The sequence below is a fragment of the Odocoileus virginianus genome, chromosome 1 (assembly GCF_023699985.2).
Source record: "Odocoileus virginianus isolate 20LAN1187 ecotype Illinois chromosome 1, Ovbor_1.2, whole genome shotgun sequence".
Lineage (NCBI taxonomy): Eukaryota > Metazoa > Chordata > Mammalia > Artiodactyla > Cervidae > Odocoileus > Odocoileus virginianus.
In genome coordinates, this window is record NC_069674.1 from 85,713,674 (window position 1) to 85,733,822 (window position 20,149).

The 20,149-nt window shown below is 37.2% G+C and overlaps 1 protein-coding gene across 18 annotated transcripts in view; it reads right to left on the minus strand.

The window, feature by feature from the left end:
* HDAC9 (histone deacetylase 9) overlaps positions 1-20,149 on the minus strand; it is a 972,671-nt gene that overhangs the window by 533,358 nt on the left and 419,164 nt on the right. For 13 of the 18 annotated variants that reach the window (XR_011488684.1, XM_070470395.1, XM_020901439.2 and 10 more), the window contains one exon: positions 7,602-7,664. The exons of 1 other annotated variant lie outside the window; for it this stretch is intronic. Coding sequence is in view for 15 of the 17 variants with exons in the window: in XM_070470395.1 (XP_070326496.1) it covers positions 7,602-7,664 (63 nt within the window). In the remaining 2 variants the exon portion in view is untranslated. 4 more of the 18 variants (XM_020901442.2, XM_020901443.2, XM_070470486.1 and 1 more) reach the window with 4 other exon arrangements.

The following is a 20,149-nucleotide window of genomic DNA, read 5'->3' on the forward strand; positions in this document are numbered from 1 at the left end:
TCTCCGATAACACTTAAAAGTACACATTGTTTAGTATTGTTAAAAAAAAAAAAAAAAACTTGTTTAAATTACATTTGTTTTGTATAACTGACTTAGTGGAAAAAAATGGGATTAGTGGGAACAAGGTATTTTCTTGTCCTTTCATATCCCAATTGTCAATCTCCCAAGATCAGAAAAGGGAGAACTGCCCAATATAAGGGCATTTCACATCCCAAGCTAATAACCACTAGTACTGCAACTTCCTTTTAAGAACTGGATAGACCACGGTACTGACACACTGTTTTGAAACACATGCTAAAATATCTTCGAATTTCATCTAAAGAAGGCTTGTTTTAAAAGTCATTCCATGGACTTTTATTGCAATTAAATTGTTTTCAAAGTATTCTAATTCAGGAAAAAAAATGTTAAAACGAAGTTTCCATCCCAGATTGTTAAAATTGTTCATTACTCTGAAAATGTAATGACTATAGCAACATACTGGCAAAGAAATTGCTTTCTGAATATTTTAAAGAAAATCCTCACTTAATGTACTGAAAAAGTTTACACATTCTTTAACAATTTCTTGCAATACTTTCTGTATCTCTCAAAGCCAACAATAAATGAGTATTTTACTCAAATTTCCAATGAAAGCTTTAATACACCAGTCCATAATGTTGATTTTCCTCCTTCCTTAAAAAAAAAAAAAAGACTTGCAGCCTAAAGGGATCCAGTCTTCCTCCACAATTACTTCAGTCTCTTTAGTATTAGGGCCTCCTAACAACAGAGAGTAGCAAGAAAGGATTTCTATTCTATAATAGTAAAAAAAAAAAAAAAAAAAACAAAGATCAGTGTTGAAATGGATGTATATCTTCATGAAAATGAAGTAACACAATTCAACTGAAAGAGAAATTACACAGTCCACTTCCTTCACTTATTTGTATTTTGAGAAATTACAAACTAAAGAAAATTACAAAGAAGAAAATTCCAACCACCAACCAACACTGTAGCAGCAAATGCTGTGGAGTCCAGCTAACATCATCCATTCTGCTTACCCTTTCTTTCTTCTGGAAGTCAGACTATTAGTTGCAGGCTCCACCTTCCCTGGCTCAGTCATGGTCTGAAGGAGCTATCATAGCGGTCTCATTCTTCTTTTCAACAACTCACTAATACATGGGCAGGTGATGTTCTTTTGGTCAGTGAGTTATTAAAGAAAACTTGCTAGAGAACTTCTCAGAAAAACTTCTTCTTTGAGAAAACATCTAAGGAAGCAAAGTTGTCTCATCTATGTCTCTGGAATTTATTGTGTATGTAGACAATGTCTGGAACTGCTGCAGTCAACTTTAGACTACTGGAGGAAAGAGACTTATGATGATACCAACTCTAAGACCAGCAGTACCGGTAGAACTATCAACAATCTGACTGCCATTGATATGACTGATTACCACGCTATTTTTCTAAATGATAAATTATCTTGTCACTGTTACTTCGAATAGGATTTTCTGTTATGTGCAGTGGGAGACTAACCAAGCTTCTATATCTAATACTTACAGTTAATCACTGTTAGTATTTTGGCATAGTAGCTTCATGTGTGGGTGTGTAAGAAACACTTTATAGAAAATATGGGCATTTTATAAAAATTCATACAAGGCAAAAATCATGACAATGAAAACAGAAGTCCCCCTACCACCACCATGCACAATTTCTTCCTGATTTTGTTCTATTTATATATGAATTATTCTGGGAGATAGATGGATAAAATAAACTTTTATAAAATGAGATATCACCAAAGTTATTTTTATTAAAAAAATAAATTCAAATGAATTTAATAACGAAAAACTGCATTTGAAAAGACAATAAACATACTAAATGCTTCCTTTCTATATGAGGTACTATTTCCAAAAAGATATGTCTAAGATTAAATGAAGAAACTATTTAAAAGAAATCAGTGTTTGGAGTCTCTTTTTTTAAACCATGTGTTTCTATTTTAAACAGCAGGGAGTCTGTCCCTGCTCAGAAAGGAGCCAATATTAGTGCTTTCACACATCCCCACATCTCACCTCTCCCCAATGCCTCACATTGATGAGAGCTTTAGGAATATTTTCACATTGCCCTACTTCATAAAATTTGCTTCTTGTCCTACAACCACAGTCTCACATTTGTTTAAAAGGATTCAATTTTTGCCCCATTAACCTAACTATGCTTTCTCCTCCTCTTCTGACTGCATTTCACTTTTTGCTTTTGTTTGAAGTTCTTTTTTTCCCTCCCCATTGTGTGGGCTTCCCTGTCAAGCAGTCTGGGCCGTGGTTGAGGATGTCTAACTTGCCTACATATTTTCTCTATATTTTAATAACATCTCGCTGGAGTGGAACATTAGGTTGCACTTCTTTTACAGCTTCTGAGCTTTTATTCCATTATCTTCTGGCATGGAGTGCTGGGTAAGTTTGATAAGCCTTCTTGAGTTTCACACATTCTCTCCCCACCCCCACTCTCTCCCACTGCAGATCTTCGCTTTACTTGCCTGAACCCCTGAAGAATTATTTAACATTTGAAATTCAATAGCCCAGTTAGGATATGACTCTGTGCTGAGCACTTGCAGCAAATTTTCCTAAAAGATGAGAATTCTTTCAATATGCAGATTTCTTTTTTTTTTTCCTTGTCAGTGAAATAATCTTTCTTTATTTTTACAAAATGATCTTCTGTTTCAATGTTTTGGAATATCAACTTCAGGGACATAATAACCCTTTTGGTACACTGTCTTTGTCTTATTACTGACTTCTCTCCAATTGCTTTAATCCATTTTCCTTTTTCAGTCCCTCTGATTGTCTCCAGCCTTTCCTCTTTGTTGGTAAAAATTTTCACTGGTATCTATTCTGTTTCCTGCTATTTCTAATGAGTATTTTTGTTCTATAATTATCATGCTTTTTTTCATTCTAAATTTGTTTTCCCAGACTTAAAATATCCTTTTTCATGCCATATCCTTGGTTTAGCATCTTACCTTTGAGCTTCTGCTTTATGGAATGTATGTTCTTACTAAGGTGCGCTCTACTTGCAGGAGTAAATTAGTACACAATTTCATGGTCTCAGTGAAGTTTATGCTTTTTTCTTAGTGGGATCTATCGGATTAGATTTCGGGGAAGACTATTTCACTGCAAAAAGCTATGGGTCTTTTTGTTTCCAATTTACAGTGTTGCTCTGAAGTCTTCATTTCTCTGGAGAGGGAGCATTTGTTCACCTTCCTCCATCTCACCAGTTTCTCTCCCAGAATCCTTTATACTGTGCCTCAGTCACAAGAAAAAAACACCACCACCACCAAAAAGCTGAGGATGTCCACTCAGTTTGCTTCTCTCCAGTTATGGGAATATTAGTGAAATTTTTCAGGAAGTTGTCAACTTGTCAGTAAAATTCTAAAGAGGAACAGAATTCAGGCCCTGTTAAGTCTCTCAGTTCTGATCAAAGGTCCTGGCTTCCATTTTTCCTTTGACTGCCAGTTTCTGAGATATGTTGCATTAGGTCAAATCATTTTCTTTGCCCAGTTAATGCTAAGTGTTGTATATGCGGGGTGGGGTGGGTGGAGGGGTAGACAGTTTATACTATTTTAGGATTCCTTCATTATCGATCAGTGGTGAGACATAATATAGTACGTTTTCAAATATCTCATCTCAAAAATGACCTTTTTAAATTCAGAGTTTGGGCTTATTATAGTCTTCTGAGGGATTTTATTGAATTTCCTTACTTAAAGGACATAACAACAATTATGCCACCTGTGTTACCCACAGAAAAATAAAATACTCATTCTTGTCCCCATTCTCAATGGGCCTACTCATAACCAGCTTTTTGATTGCTACCTATCAGATATTTCAGTTGATAACAACCTTGTAAGTAAAGATAACCTGAGTTAGAGAATGGCAAAAATAGTAATTATGGGGAATGCCAGAAGTGATTCTTGACATAACAGGGGCATTTCACAGACTTGCATTTTCATAATTAGATTCTGCTTTCCAAGTAGACATAAATGACTACTGAATCTAAAATGTTCATTTTCCCTCGACAATACACACCAAGGAGATAAAAGGATTCTGAAAGGGGGAAGAGACATTTTCCTTACAAGAAATTCAGAGTTTAGATTTCAATGTTTTTCTTTTATACCCTAAAATAAGAATACATAGTGAAAAGAGGAGTTTTCCTTATTGGAAACGTGTTTTACAATGATGCTATACAAACGCTAGGAAATTCTTTCATAATGATCATTCCAATATCATCTGGATGGCTCTGCTGTCCAACATATTAAGCAACAAGCCTGGCAACAGGACAACACCCCGAATTCTGCCAGCCACTGCTGAGTGACCTGGGTCAGAGCTTGTACATGCTTCAGCTTCTGCCACTTCTCACTTATATTGGCCCACACAGCCACAAAAGTGGCGACTGACCTGGCAAGATGTGTCACTCATACCAAACTGCAAGATTCAATATTATAAAGCATTTTTACTGGAAAAAAGAAAGAAAGAAAGAAAGAAAGAAACACTAGCAGACTACATTGTAGAACCTAATTCTACCTTAGATGTCTAGCGTGGCTAGGCCAGAATTAGGAAAAAACGGAACCATAAAAAGCACTTGTAATTCAATAGTGTATAAAAAGCTCTGAAGTAAAGTCATCGATATTAATGCACAGTATCCAATATAACGAGAAAAACAAATAGGAACTGGAAAGCAATGACTAACGAGAAAACACAGCTTTTCAAACAGCTAATTTCAAGAAATCTGCTGCTGGGATTTCACTGTTAATTCTGCGACTTCTTCGCCTTTGAATATTATGTAATAAGACATTTCATAGTGCGTGCGTGCACGCAGACACACACACACACACACACACACACACACACACAACACGCTACTCTGATTAAAAGTCACCATTTGCCCAAGGAGAGAATTTAATTCTTATCAGACCAGGAAAACAAAACCAAACCCTGATTTATAAGGTAACTAAGGAAAATTTATCAAAATAAAAAGTCATTCGCCCACGTGATGTACAATCTATAGCTTATCTGGCTCATTCAGTGAGCTAGATCTTGGTACTGAAGAACCATAAACCCAAGTTCATTCACTAAAAGTATTAATAAAAAAGAGTGAGAACACACGTTAATGACGTGTTACCTTTGACCTTCACAGGAATGCCAAGAGGTAAGCAGGAGGACATCTTTATTCTTCAGTTTACAAGTGAGTAAACCAGTTCCACAACCTAGCAGCAGAGCTCTGGCTAGAACACAGAGCTCTCAGCTCCTAGAACAGTATTCCCTCCACCTTGCACTACTACAGTGTATCTTTTTCTCTTTCAGATCCAGAAACTCCCATCAATTTCTAACCCTTTCAGTCACATCTATGCCATTGGTCCAAAGAGGAATTGAACAAGATTTGTAGCTAAATGTAAACAAAACACACCCCTAATTTAGCAATTAAAGGGCAAACCCTACCAATATGGGTCACCAGCGTCACTATCACTTCCCCTTTCCCCTATATCAGTGATAACCAAAGTTTGCTGCATATTAGAATTACACAGGATTTTAAAAACCCCAGTGTCCAGGCTGTTTCTCATACCATTTAAATAGAAACACTAGAGGCGGACCCCAGACACCAGCATTTTGTAAAATACTCAGTGACACCACCTTTGAGAGTCACTGCCTCAGCAGTATACAACACTAGGGAAATTAAATTTAAGGGCATATAATAACATGCTAATAAACAAAACCAAAAGTTATAGGACATGGCAGGAAGAACGCAAATGTTTTTATGTTTCAAAATTAAAAATAAATAGAACTTGGAGTTTCCTTATTTATACCAGACAGGTTTGGGAGTGGATGTCAATTGACATCACATTTTGTTTACTGGTGCTTACATGTTTCTTCCTGTAAAGTTGACAACAGCACAGACAGTCTCAAGCAGGTCCCTGCTTAAAAATATTGTTGCTTTGTATTTAAAAAATCATGAAATGTCAGGAAAATGACAATTTCAACTGAAATTGGAGTAGATTTGTGTATAATTATCAGATATTGAGAAAAAGTGAAGCTTGCAAACACCTGTAGCAGGGTTCAGTGCTAGCAGACAGTCTCTGCTTGAAAGGCACAGCTTGTTTTCTACAACATGAAAGAAATAGTAAACTTGTAACACGGAGATAAGGACTAAAAGGACAAAGTGTAGTACTGAACAGACATCTAAAACAGTAATTTAAATAGAGTTGGTAGATATTTACAAATAAAATGCTAGGTGACCAGTTCCATCAGAGACATACAGGCTGACCCCTCCTCATGCTTCTGTCAGCTTTGCAGCTGACAGAAATTCTGGTATGTTTGCTTTTAATAAGCAGGCACTACGAATTAATGTAAGTCCTGTCACTTAGGTGTGAACATACCAGAATGACCCAAAATTGATATTTTACTCTGGAACAGAAGGATCCTAAAATCATTACAAATAACCGAGCTTCAAAGAAAACTTGCTTCAAACACAGATCCAGAGATGAGAAGGCGTTCAATGCTAAAACAGATATCAAGCCAACCTGTGGAATCTTTCTTTCCCATCTAGTTCTACCAAGTAAACGCTGCTTTATGCCACATTCTTAATATGGAAATCTAGGTGGTGATCTATAATTATGATTAAGCCCACACAGAAACACAGAAGACGTGAGGGAGAACTTTAAGCCAATTTAGACTGAAGCATTCCGAAGAGAACCAAGACAAAAAGTCCCTCAAGCTTTAGGAACTAGCTGTAAGGGATAAATAGGAAAAGCAACAATTACAAGTACCCAAGTACCGTGCTATTGCCCAGAGAGTCTGTGCTTTTAACAAACAGAAACTGATAAAGCTGACAAGCTTCATCTCCCATCAGCTCAGCTTCTTGAAGGCACAAGCATATTCAACAGAGAAGCTAGAAATCGGAGTCTGTTTCTGTTATCCTTTAAAATGTTGCACCTGCATATAACATCTTTATATGTGTGTTATGCCATTGCATCTGCCTGACAATGCTTGACTCCCCAAAAGCTTTGAAGACGATTAAAATAACCATCTGCTAATAATAAATTTATTTCATCCTTAAGAAGTTTCATTTCGGGCTGAGGAAAAAAAAAAGCCAAATTAAAACTACCTTCACAACTCTTGTAGCAAGCACATTTCAAAAGGTAGGTCTATAAATAGATGTGATTCTGTAGGCACACTGTAAATATAAAATCATCTGGCTAGAGACGGCTGCACGGGAAACTGCAGCCCCAACATGAACCTACCTGATTTTTAAAGTCCCGCTAGAACACACGTACAATCAGTACACATCTCCTCTTTCTAGTTGCACAGTCAGTCAGTTGCAAAACACCCCCAACTACATTTTACTTATCTCAGTCCCATCCTTCAAAAGAAGCTTGGCGATTTCATTCAGAAGCAGCCTGTCCCTGAGCACACTGAATATGCACGCAAACAGCAATGGAAGGGATCTAAGTTAAACCTTCCAGATGCACCAAGAAAACAGCAACATCAACACCCAAAAGCAGCAGACCCTTAAGAGAGGCGCTTCCCTGAGCTGCATTTCTCAAGTCAGCCCCCTTTTCACACAGAAAACGGCTCAGTGATGAAGAAAGATCTTACCTGAGCTGATCATACTGTGCATTCTCTGCTGAGCCAAGAGCTGCTCTCGTCCAGCCACCCCATCTGAAGAAAAACACGAGTCAGTCTCGTAAATTGTCTGCAGCATATTCCAATCACTCTTACTTCAGCTACATGAAAGATTCATCGCTGCTCAGTGCACGGGCCCCAGGAGCTACCCTGGCTGGTCCTCCCTCCTCCCCAAGGAAAAACGGCAGAGGATCAACTTCAGCAATGATTTGCTTTCTGTTCAGAGGGACACGCACTTTTCAGAAGACCTGGACACTTTTCCTATGTTACCAACCTGTGTACAAAGCAGAAAGGACCCCGTGGATGCTAGGGCTCTCTGGAGTTTAGGCTATCCCGGAAACTAAAAGCAGGTGGGAACTAGGAGTGTGCTTCAGGGTTATTGCTTTGTCAGAGTAAGTAGAAAAATATTAACTCTACCCACGAGAAAAAGAAACCAATTAAACCTGGCTTATAGTTCCTCAGGCTGCTAGAGTTTCCTTGTAGGAACCGTCAGTCAGTCCTGCCAGTGGCTCCGGCCGGTGCCCTCTGCTATCTGTGTGTGTCTCTTCCTCCTCTCTGGTCTCTCTCAGCTCAACTTGGCTAAAGCTAGTGATAATCTATTTGCATATGAATCAACAACAGCAAGGCCCACAGGCACAGAAATAGAACAATGGTCGGCCTGAGCCAAAAATAGGTCAAGCATGGCCGAGTGATTGGAGCCTGCATTAATGCATTTAAAAATACCCCAGCAAACCCAGCTGTCCAGCCTCTATCTTTCAAACCATAATTCTCTATTGCAGGGCCTTAAAAGCCATTAACTCTTTCCTCCCTCCAAGCTTGCTTTACACACTGTTTCCATACTGGCGATTTGCTTCCAAAGAAGGGGGGGGGGGGGGGGGGGCAGAATCAAGAATCATAATTCTAAGAGGGCAAATGCACATACATTTCATTTTATTTTTGTAGTATGTGTTTTTGGAAGAGAGAGGAGAGAAGTGCAGAGCTCTGTATTGGTTCTAAAATAATACTGGAAGCTTTTGCTCATAATGTGGTTTCTGCCTCACCCACGCACAGCAATCCTGGTGTTCTATTTTTGTTGCCTGTTTCTCTGGCTACACTGCAGTTGGCTGCAGCACTAGAAGCTTTTCTGCCTTCTAGTTTCAAGACTGACAGGCGATTTAGGAGAGGTAGTTTCAGAAAACAAGCACACCCCAGAAAAAAATGTTTATGAAGGAATAGCTTGATTTTTTTACTTGCTATTTAATGTAAGGCAACTGTCCGCTTCACAAATCTTAATGCAATCTTAGTACTACCTATTATATCCTATTCAGTTTCTATTATATCTAAATTTTTTAAAATGTGTGTATATATGAATATATATATGTGTGTGTGTGAACACACACACACACACACATACATATATATATAACTTAGACCTAAAAATTCTCCATTTCAGCTTTTCAGGCTAAATTCAATTCACCTGCAAAAGGAAAAGAACATGTTGGTACTTTTCCTATGTAGGTACTTTTCTTATGGATGGTGCAGCACTACTGCATGTAAGCACCTGTGGTTCAATAAATATAAACAGTCAGTCCCCAGATGAATGTTCAGCATTCATCTCTACACTGATTGCCTAAAATACAGACCTCACTTTTCTATAGAAATAGTATTTATAATAGTTGATATATTCCCAGACCAACACATATTGTGGAACTCACCTGTAAAGTAAATGAGCTACAGAATTTAGTACTAAAAATTCTATACTTTCTGGTGTATCCATACAACATCTTTTCTACATGAGGAATAAATTCTACATCATAAATTGGCTTGCTAGCTTCCAGCAACTCCCAAGGGCAAATCCCAAAGTGAAAATCCAATGGTCTGGGAGATAGTCTCCTTTTTCTAAACTAGATCAGCAAGAAAAATAAAATTCCTAAGGCACTGGTAGCAGCACAGAAAGAAAGGGAAACAGCAGAGTGTTTCAAGGTTCTCAGGACAATCAAATGAAGGAGGAATGTCAACCAGAGTGTGAGGCATTAGAAAGAGAACAAGGACACAGAATTTTGGTGAAAAGGAGGAAGCATGTTAAGTCAATAGGCAGGTTAAATAGGCACTGTTAAAAAATGGCACTAAATTTTCCTTCTTTCATATATTAACTTCTACTTATTGCACAATTCCCAGGTGGCGACAGTGGTAAAGAACCCACCTGCTAGTGCAGGAGACTTAAGAGACCTGGGTTTGATCTCTGGGTCATGAAGATACCCTGAAGGAGAGCATGGCAACCCATTCCAATATTCTTGCCTGGAGAATCCCATAGACAGAGGAGCCTGGTGAGCTACAGTTCATGGGGTCGCAAAGAGTCAGACATGGCTGAAGCGACTTAGCACACACACATTGCACAATTATATTTGAACAGATAAATTACAAGATTTTTTTAAAGAGCTATTCCAAATTATATTTGACTTAAGCAAAACAAGAAAACCTTATGCTCCTGTCAATGGTAAAAACTATTTAATTTCACCTGCTATTACAAGTAAACCTTCACTCTATTAAGAAATTGGTGTTTAAAATTCCAGAAATGGAAATTCTGTGGATCTGGCAACTTAGAGATTATGTAACCAATCACAGCATTTTAGACCTGGGAGGACATCTATAGTGATGTCCAAACTCTCTGTTCCCCAGGATGCCAGGGTACCTGGGAGCTGACTCATAGTGTTCTCCAGAAGAGGTTCTTCCCTGAACCAGAGCAGCCTAATTTTCATCTGCTTACTTGGAAATGATTTCTTTTGAATAATGACTTCTTGTGTTAAAACAAAAATTAAGGAAAAAAATATGGTGTATGGTGACAGATGGTAACCGGATTTATCATCACTATCATTTTGTAATGTATGGAAGTATCTCAAGTCATTATGCTGTGCACCAGGAACTAACACAGTGTTGTATAGGTCAGTCATACTCTGAAGAGAAACTCATTAAAAAAAAATCAGATTTGTGATTACCAGAGTAGAAGGGTAAGGGGAAAGGAATTGGATGAAGGTGGTCAAAGGTACGAACTTCTAGTTATAAGATGAAGAATATGCATGTAATGTACAACATAATCATTATATTATATAATACATAATTAGTTAATATATGATTAATATAATTAACACTGTTGTCTATTATAAAAAAAAGTTGTGAAGAGAGTAAATTCCAAGAGTTCTTATCACAAGAAAAAAATGTTTTTCTTTTCACTTTATCTTGTATCTATAGCAGATGATGTTTCAGATGGATCACTAAACTTGTGGTAATCATTAATGCTGTATGTAAGTCAAGACATTATGCCCTACACCTTAAACATACAGCACTGTATGTCAATTATATCTCAGTAAAACTGGAAGGAAAAAAAAGTTGATCTAGTACGAATGGTCTGCCTAATTTACACATGAAGAAAGTAAAGAAACTTTTTAGGGCTATGAAGGATGCAAAAAGCATTCACTAAAGCAGTTATGACAAAAAAGAGACTTGCTTAATTTCTAACAGGTAGTCTAGCCTAGCAGGACCAGCATTCATGTTCTCAAGCCTACCATTTCATCCCTTATAATGCAAATAAGCATCTGAGACATTCAGAATAAACTTTGGTATTATCTACTTATGAAAAATAGAATCATTCAATTGTCTCAGACTGATTTTAAACCGAATACATAAAACTAGTGATAAACATATAAGAGAGATGACAAAAATTCTAGTACAGAGACTTCCCTGGAGGCCCAGTGGTTAAGACTCCACACTCCCAATGTAGAAGACCTGGGTTTAACCCTTGGTCAGGGAACTAGATACCACATGCCACAACTAAGACCTGGTACAGCCAAATAAATAAATAAATATATTTTTAAAAAACAAATACTTTCTCTTTAAAAAAAATCCTAGTACAGAATTTCCCTGACTACAGTTGTGGTTACTTCCCAATAAACCCCTGCATGAAAAATATCATTAAGTCAAAATGAGTTTAATGTATACTTAACCCACCAAACATCATAACTTATCCTAGCCTACTTTAAACAGACTCAGAACACTTACGGAACTCTACAGTTGGACAAAAGCATCTAATACAAAGCGTATTTTACGTTGAGTATTGACTATCTCGTGTAATTGACTGAATACTGTGCTGAAAGTGAAAACTAAATGTTTTTAAGCATATTGGTTATTTACCCAGCGAACAGTGTGGCTGACTAGGAACTTTGGCTCATGGCTACTGCCCAGCATCTTCAGAAAATATCAAAAGGCCTATCACTAGCACAGAAAAGACCAAAACGTCAACTAGGGTTTCTACTAAATGCTTGTCTTTTTCACACCATACTACAGTTGAAAACTGGTAAATGGAACTGAAACCATGCATAGTGATTAGTCAAATCTATTTCACCTGCCTGGACTAATCAAGGTTGTTTTAATATTTACATGCCCTCCAACAGCACATGGCCTAAACAATAAGATGTTTGCCCAAGAAGTTTTCCAAAAACCTGGAGTCAGTTGCATATAATTTGAGCTGAGTTGGTTAAGACTGGGTAGGACCATAGACTCTTCAAATGCGCATGCCAAGTGTTCACCAAGTGACCTTTTGAACGTGTAGGAGCCTGTAGCTTAGTTGCACCTGAACGTAAAGACCATTATTGCACCTTTTTCCAACCACATTTCCCCAGGCTTCCCAAGCTCCCCATGCCTCAGACGCCCCTGCTTTTCTTTATCCCATCAATACCCCTAGCCCTTGGTCTGTGAGATTTGTTCTTTTGTCTTCTCACCAGGCTGCCTTTCCAATAAGTCCTCTCCCTGCTAAAAATCTCCAGGGGTTCAGCGTTTTGGCTTGCTGTGTGTCAGCAGGATGAACCTGGTTCAGTAACTGAACTACTAACATTGGGGACCACCTGTATTGACATAATATAAATCTCTTGTTGTTTTACATTTACAATATTCCCTCAAACTACAATTTACAAAAATATTCACCAAGCTTTATAATCATACAAAATAAAGTGAAACTCAAAAGAGTAATTATCCATTCTCAGAGGTCCCCAGATAGGGCAATCCACCAAATAATGGATCTTCTTCGCTCTGATCAAGTTATATAATTTCAGGTTTATTTATATTTCATCCATGCATTCTTCCAGCATGTTTTGTCATTAGCAGACTTGTCTTTCAACTCTTGATAATGAAAACTTAGTTTAGAGCAAAAAGACACAGGACACTTATATAAAATAGATGCCACTTGTTTCTGGGGTGGAAACAGCATCATTAAAATCACCACCAAGTATATTGATTACCTCTACTGTCTAAGAACTTAAATATCAAGAATATCGAAGTAATTCTTCTCACACCATCTCAATAAAGTTGGTAAAGAAATGTGACTAAGTTTCCTTCTGGGTATTTGCAAAACCAATTTTACTGACCAGGAAAAAAAGATACTACCTTTCATATTATAAGAACTATAACAAGTTAATACAAATGCAAGGCTAGAATAGATGGGTAGTTTTAAAGTTTTAATATAATAAATTTTAATTCAATTTAATAAACATTTTGGAAACTGATCTAAATATTACATTTACTTAATATGTAAAAAAGAATAGGGCAAAATATTAAAATAGGCATTGAATCCTAATGCAAACTGTCATTCAAAAGTAATAATAATTCCAATTCTTTTAAAGGATATATAGGAAAATGAAAAAAAATTTTAATTAAACATTTACATTCAACTTTATTTAAAATTTTAAATTATAGCTTAAAAAATCTATATGGCATCAAAATATTTCCACAAATAAAATGATTACAGAAAACTCCACTGGAAAAAAAGCAAAGAAGGTGCTATAACCTGATCTATTCTTCCACCATAATACATCCTCTGTTCATCCATAATCAAGCAGAGACTTTTCATGTACAACCAAATCCCATGGTTCTAGAATCTAGATGCAGTAAGATTTAAAACTCACTTGCCTGAAATACTAAATAGTGCTTTACAAGAAGCTACGAATTACTCACCCAGAGCTTTAACTCCTCCATGTACCTTACTCACTCATGCTGATGCTTCTCCCAACCTCACATTTCTCAACGTGTTGTCACAGCGATGAAGATACACACACTTACCTGCAGGAAACTGACTTGATTCCTGGACCCCAGAGGAGCAGCAAGGAGAGGGAGAGTGCAATGTACTAATTTTTATTTTGAACTAAGTAGCTTATTTTTCTGAAAGGTCTGTCTCTTGGAAAAACATGAAAAATGCTTATTAAATTTGTTGCTGTTGTTTAGTCGCTAAGTCATGTCTGACTCTTTTGCAACCCTATGGACTGTAGCCTGCCAGCCTCCTCTGTCCGTGGGATTTCCCAGGCAAGAATACTGCAGTGGTTGCCACTTCCTGTTCCAGGAGATCTTCCTGACCCAGGGATTGAACGCGTGTCTTCTGCACTGGCAGGCAGCTCCTTTACACTGAGCCACCAGGGAAGCCCTCTTACTAATGATGGATAATCAATTTACAGGTCATTCCTCTGTACTGTAACAACCTAACTGATTACCAGAAGATCTTCAGATAAGGGAAAATTCCCTGGAGGCAAAGGGTCTGCATAAACACATGAGCAATGACATTCCAGGGAGACTGCTCCAAATGAAAACAAAACAACTCCCATAAAAACCCTAGAATTGTTGGCTTTGCTTTGACTGAAATCATTTCTTCTATAACTCTTCCCTTCAAACTGGATGGATTGATCCATGATTTATTCTATTTTTAGCGGATTATAGAGCATCAGGATCATCCAGTTACTTGTTTAGAAATACAATTTATTGGGTCAGAACTATTAAATGAAAATCTCTGGGGGGAATCTGAATTATAAAAGCCCTTCCAGTGATTCTGATGCACAATGAAGTTTGAGAACTAGTAGTTAAGATCATCCTTTCCAAAGCAATGATTAGATGGCTAAAGATATAAATAAATTATCTATTTTGGGTCTAATTTCAAATAAAGCATTATTATTATAGTACAGTTTTTCAAAATGAAAATGAACGTGATAATAGACTGAAGAAGACCATTTAATACTGATTTTGTATTTCAAATTGTATATCCTTGGTTAACCTATACTATGTTTACCAAACTATGTATATACAAGGTATTTATAACACTAGAAACTTTTAGCAGAAATCTTAGTTGCAAGACAAACATGCTATTTTTGGCTATAGGGCTAAGAAAATAAAAATTTGAGGAGAATTCCAGTTAAATAAAATCAGTATTCTAAACTTTTCAATTTGGTACACTTCAAATTTTTAATTTTTTATTATATTACAAAGTGAGTTTCATCCTCATGTAACAGTACCTTTAATATTTATCATCTCGGAAATAGATGTGCTTCTGATTGCCAAAAATTAATAGTCATAATTATGATCTGGATAGATACTATAGTTGGGAGCTATGTGCTTAGTTGCTCAGTCATGTCCAACTCTTTGTGACCCCATGGACTGCAGCACACCAGGTTTCCCAGTCCATCACCATCTTTGGAGCTTGCTCAAACTTATGTCCATTGAGTCGGTGATGCCATCCAACCATCTCATCCTCTGTTGTCCCCTTCTCTTCCTGCCTTCAATCTTTCCCAGCATCAGGGTCTTTTCCAGTGAGTCAGTTCTTCCCATCAGGTGACCAAAGTATTTGAGCTTCAGCTTCACCATCAGTCCTTCCAATGAATATTCAGACTTGATTTCCTTTAGGATTTGTTTGATCTCCTTGCAGTCCAAGGGACTCTCAAGAGTCTTCTCCAGCACCACTGTTCAAAAGCATAAATATTTCGGTGCTCAGCCTTCTTTATGGTCCAACTCTCACATCCATACATGACTACTGGAAAAACCAAATAGCTTTGACTAGACGGACCTTTGTTGGCAAAGTAATGTCTCTGCTTTTTAATACTCTGTCTAAGCTTGTCATAGCTTTTCTTCTGAGGAGCAAATGCCTTTTAATTTCATGGCTGCAGTCACCATCTGCAGTGATTTTGGAGCCCAAGAAAATAAAGTCTGTCACTGTTTCCACTGTTTTTCCATCTGCCATGAAGTGATGGGACCAGATGTCACTATCTTTGTTTAGTTTTGCTATTATTTCTTATTTTGCTATTATTCTTTTGTGGAGACTTTTAGGGTTTTCTATGGAAAGTGTCATGTCACCTACAAATAGTGACTGTTTTACTTCTTCCCTTCGAATTTGGATGGCTTTCTTTTCTTGTCTGATTGCCTGGGAGTTCCAATACTGCATTTAAGTTGAAGTAGTAAAGGGGGGAATCCCTGTCTTGTTCCTAATTTTAGAGTAAAAGTTTTCAATTTTTCACTATAGAGTATGATGCTATCTGTGGGTTTTCCATAATATCCTTTATTATGTTGAGATATGTTCCCTCTATAGCAATTTTTTATAGAATGAAAATTTTTATCATTAATGGATGCTGAATTTTGTCAAATGCTTTTTCTGTGTGTATTGAAATGATCATGTGATTTATGTCCTTCCTTTGTTAATATGGTGTATCACACTGATTGGTTTGCAAATATTAAACCATCCTTGTGTCTCTTGAGATAAATCCAATTTGATCATCCTGTACTTTGATAAAAAGGTATAGGACTGTTTTTATGTATTGTTAGATTCAGTTTGATAATATTTGTTGAGGATTTTTGCATCTATATTCATCAAATATATTTTCCTATAATTATGTTTAGAAGTGTCTTTGGTTTTAATATCAGATTCTAGTGGTCTTATAGAATTAAATTGGGAATGTTTTGTCTTCTTCAATTTTTTGAAATAGTTTGAGAAGGAACAATATTAGATCGTCTTCATATGTTCGTTAGAATTCACCTGTGAAGCTGTCCAATCCTAGAGTTTTGTCTGTTTGGAGTTTTTTTAAATTACAAATTCACTTTCAGTACCAGTGATAAATCTGTTCTAATTGTCTTATTCTTCCTGATTCCTTTATTGATCTCCTCAACTACTCTGATAGAGTGACCTATCTCTTTAGTATTACCCTTTGTTTCCTTTTAAGTATGGCTTTTACAGACAGCATATTTATGGATTTTTTCCCACTCAACTCATAAAAAAGTCACATATTTAGTAAGTTCATGGAAGGGAGATAGTGGCTCTTGCTGGTTCACCATTTATCAAGAGCAAAAAAGTAGTATATCCATTTCACCCTTCAGAACTCTGCCCAAAGCTTATCTCCCCAGAAAAGCGTTCCCTGACCTGAACTCCTGTGAATGAAAGGACCTAATTACAACCAAAGCTAGTGGAGGTGAGCTATTTCTAAAAGATGATACTCTTAAAGTGCTACACTCAATATACCAGAAATTTGGAAAACTCAGCAGTGGCCACAGGACTGGAAAAGGTCAGTTTTCATTCCAGTCCCAAAGAAAGGCAATGCCAAAGAATGCTCAAACTACTGCACAATTGCACTCATCTCACACACTAGCAAATTAATGCTCAAAATTCTCGAAGTGAGGCTTCAACAGCAGGTGAACCCAGAAATCAGATGTTCAAGCTGGATTTAGAAAAGGCAAAGGAATCAGAGATCAAATTGCCAACATCCGTTGGATCACTGAAAAAGCAAGGCTATTCCAAAAAAAATCAACTTCTGCTTTATTGACTACCCCAAAGTCTTTGACTGTGTGGATCACAACAAACTGTGGAAAATTCTGAAAGAGATGGGAATACCAGACACTTACCTGCCTTCTGAGAAATCTGTATGCAGATCAAGAAGCAACAGTTAGAATTGGACATGGAACAATAGACTGGTTGCAAATTGGGGAAGGAGTACGTCAAGGCTGTATATTGTCACCCTGCTTATTTAACTTATATGCAGAGTACATCATACGAAATGCCAGGCTGGATGAAGCAAAAGCTGGAATAAGATTACCAGGAGAAATATCAATAACCTCAGATGTGCAGATGACACCACCCTTATGGCAGAAAGTTAAGAGGAACTGAAGAGCCTCTTGATGAAAGAGAAAGAGGAGAGGGAAAACACTGGTTTAAAACTCAATATTCAAAAGACTAATATCATGGCATCCAGTCATATCACTTCATGGCAAATAGATGGGGAAACAATGGAAACAGTGATAGACTTTATTTTCTTGGGCTCCAAAATTACTGCAGATGGTGACTGAAGCCATGAAATGAAAAGACACTAGTTCCTTGGAAGAAAAGCTATGACCAACCTAGACAGCATATTAAAAAGCAGAGACATTACTTGGCCTACAAAGGTCCGTCTAGTCAAAGCTACGGTTTTTCCAGTAGTCATGTATGGATGTGAGAGTTGGACCATAAAGAAAGCTGAGCACTGAAGAACTGATGCTTTTGAACAGTGGTGTTGGAGAAGACTCTTGAGAATCCCTTGGAATGCAAGGAGAACAAACCAGTCAATTCTAAAGGAAATCTTCATTGGAAGGACTGATGTTGAAGCTGAAGCTCCAATACTTTGGCCACCTGATGTGAAGAACTGACTCATTGGAAAAGATCCTGATGCTGGACAAGATTGAGGGAAGGAGGAAAAGGGAATGACAGAAGATGAGATGGTTGGATGGCATCACTGACTCAATGGACATGAGTTCGAGTAAACTCCAAGAGCTGGTGATGGACAGGGAAGCTTGGCATGCTGCAGTCCAGGGGGTCACAGAGTCAGACACGACTGAGCGACTGAACTGAACTGAATTTTGTCCTTCCTTCTACCATATCATAAATCATTGGATATTTTAACACTGTCTACATGTCTATTCCCCACACTAGACCTCAGCAAGTCAAGAAGAGAGATGTCATTCATCTTTGTGCCCAAGCCACTGTGGAGCCAAATGATAAGTACTCTATGTGTGTTGCTTAAATGGATATATGCAGAATGAAATTGGGGAAATTTCCAGCAATTTTGCCTGCACTCTTAAGGTTCTCCTTGGCTCTAAGGGCCAGCCTGGCTCCTGTTGCAATAACTGCACAGATAGACTGAAAGGACTCTTCTAAAACATCAAGGCTCGAGTCAAAGTAAGCTCCACTTTACATTCTCATTGACTCAAAGAGTTCTTTTTCAGTTTTAAAGAGATCCTACATGGTCAAAATCTCCAGAAGGAGGGGACTTTATGTTTACTTGTTTTCTAAAGAAAAGAGAAAAACATATTATGTGAACTAGAAACAGGTTTCAGATAATAATTTATATTTGATTCATGAGAACCACAGAATCACTTTTACACGAAGGGCAACTACATAACATCTAAATCATCTAACTTGTTGGATGGAGAAGAAGCTCTAGATTCAGAGAGAATTTGACTTGACTTTTAGCTGTCAGTTATTTGGTACTCATAAGCTGTATAGTTTGGATAAGTTACTTAACCTTCTTGAGTCAAATGTAAATTAATGTATATATAAGCTAGATTAAAAAATTTGAATGAATTCTTATCATATTAATATAAATCTTTAAATGATAAGCTATGCATATTCAAATCCCCTCAACTTAAAACTGGGAATATTAACATTGGCCTTGCAATGTTGCCTTAATATTTTGAAATATGAATATAAAATTCATATAATTATGCCAAGAATATAATAGGTACCCAGTATACTGTATTTATTATTATTATTAGAGCACATTATTAATATATAAATCAAGTAATATATAATTGAAGGCCTACTTAGACTTCTATATTCTGAACTAAGATAATTTCTATTTCTCAAGATCAGCTGTAACACTGTAAAACAGAATATAAAGATCATTAAGACAATAAATGCTGGACAGGAAGTGGAGAGAAGGGAACCCTCCTACACTGTTGGTGGGAATGTAAACTCATACAGCCCCTATGGAAAACAGCATGGAGGTTCCTTAAAAATCTAAACACAGAGACACCATATGGCTCTGCAGTCCCGCTCCTGGCATACATATTGAGGAAAACATGACCTGAAAGGATACATTCACCCCAATATTCACTGCAGCACTGTTTTCGAGAGCCAAGAAAACAGGCACAAGTTAACTGTCCATCAACAGAGGAATGGATAAAGAAGATGTGGCACGTATATACAATGGAATATTACTCAGCCATTAAAAGTGAAATAATGCCATTTGCAGCAACATGGATAGACCAAAAGACTGCCATCCTGAGTGAAGTAAGTCAGACAGAGAAACAAAAACATCATATGACATCTTTTTATGTGGAATCTAAAAAGACATGATACAAATGAACTTATTTACAAAACAGAAGAAAACTCACAGACTTTGCGAATGAACTTATGGTTGCTGGGGGAAAAGGATATCTAGTAGGGATAGTTAGGGAGTTGGGATGGACAGGTACACACTGCTATATTTAAAATGGATAACCAACAAGAACCTACTGTATAGCACAGAGAACTCTGCTCAATGTTATGTGGCAGGCTGGATGGCAGGGAAGTTTGGGAGGAGTGGATACATGTATATATATGTATGGCCGAGTCCCTTTTCTGTCCACTTGAAACTACCAAAGAATTGTTAACTGCCTATACTCCAATACAAAATAAAAAGTTAGAGAAAAAGAATATAAAGATTATTAATTTCTGC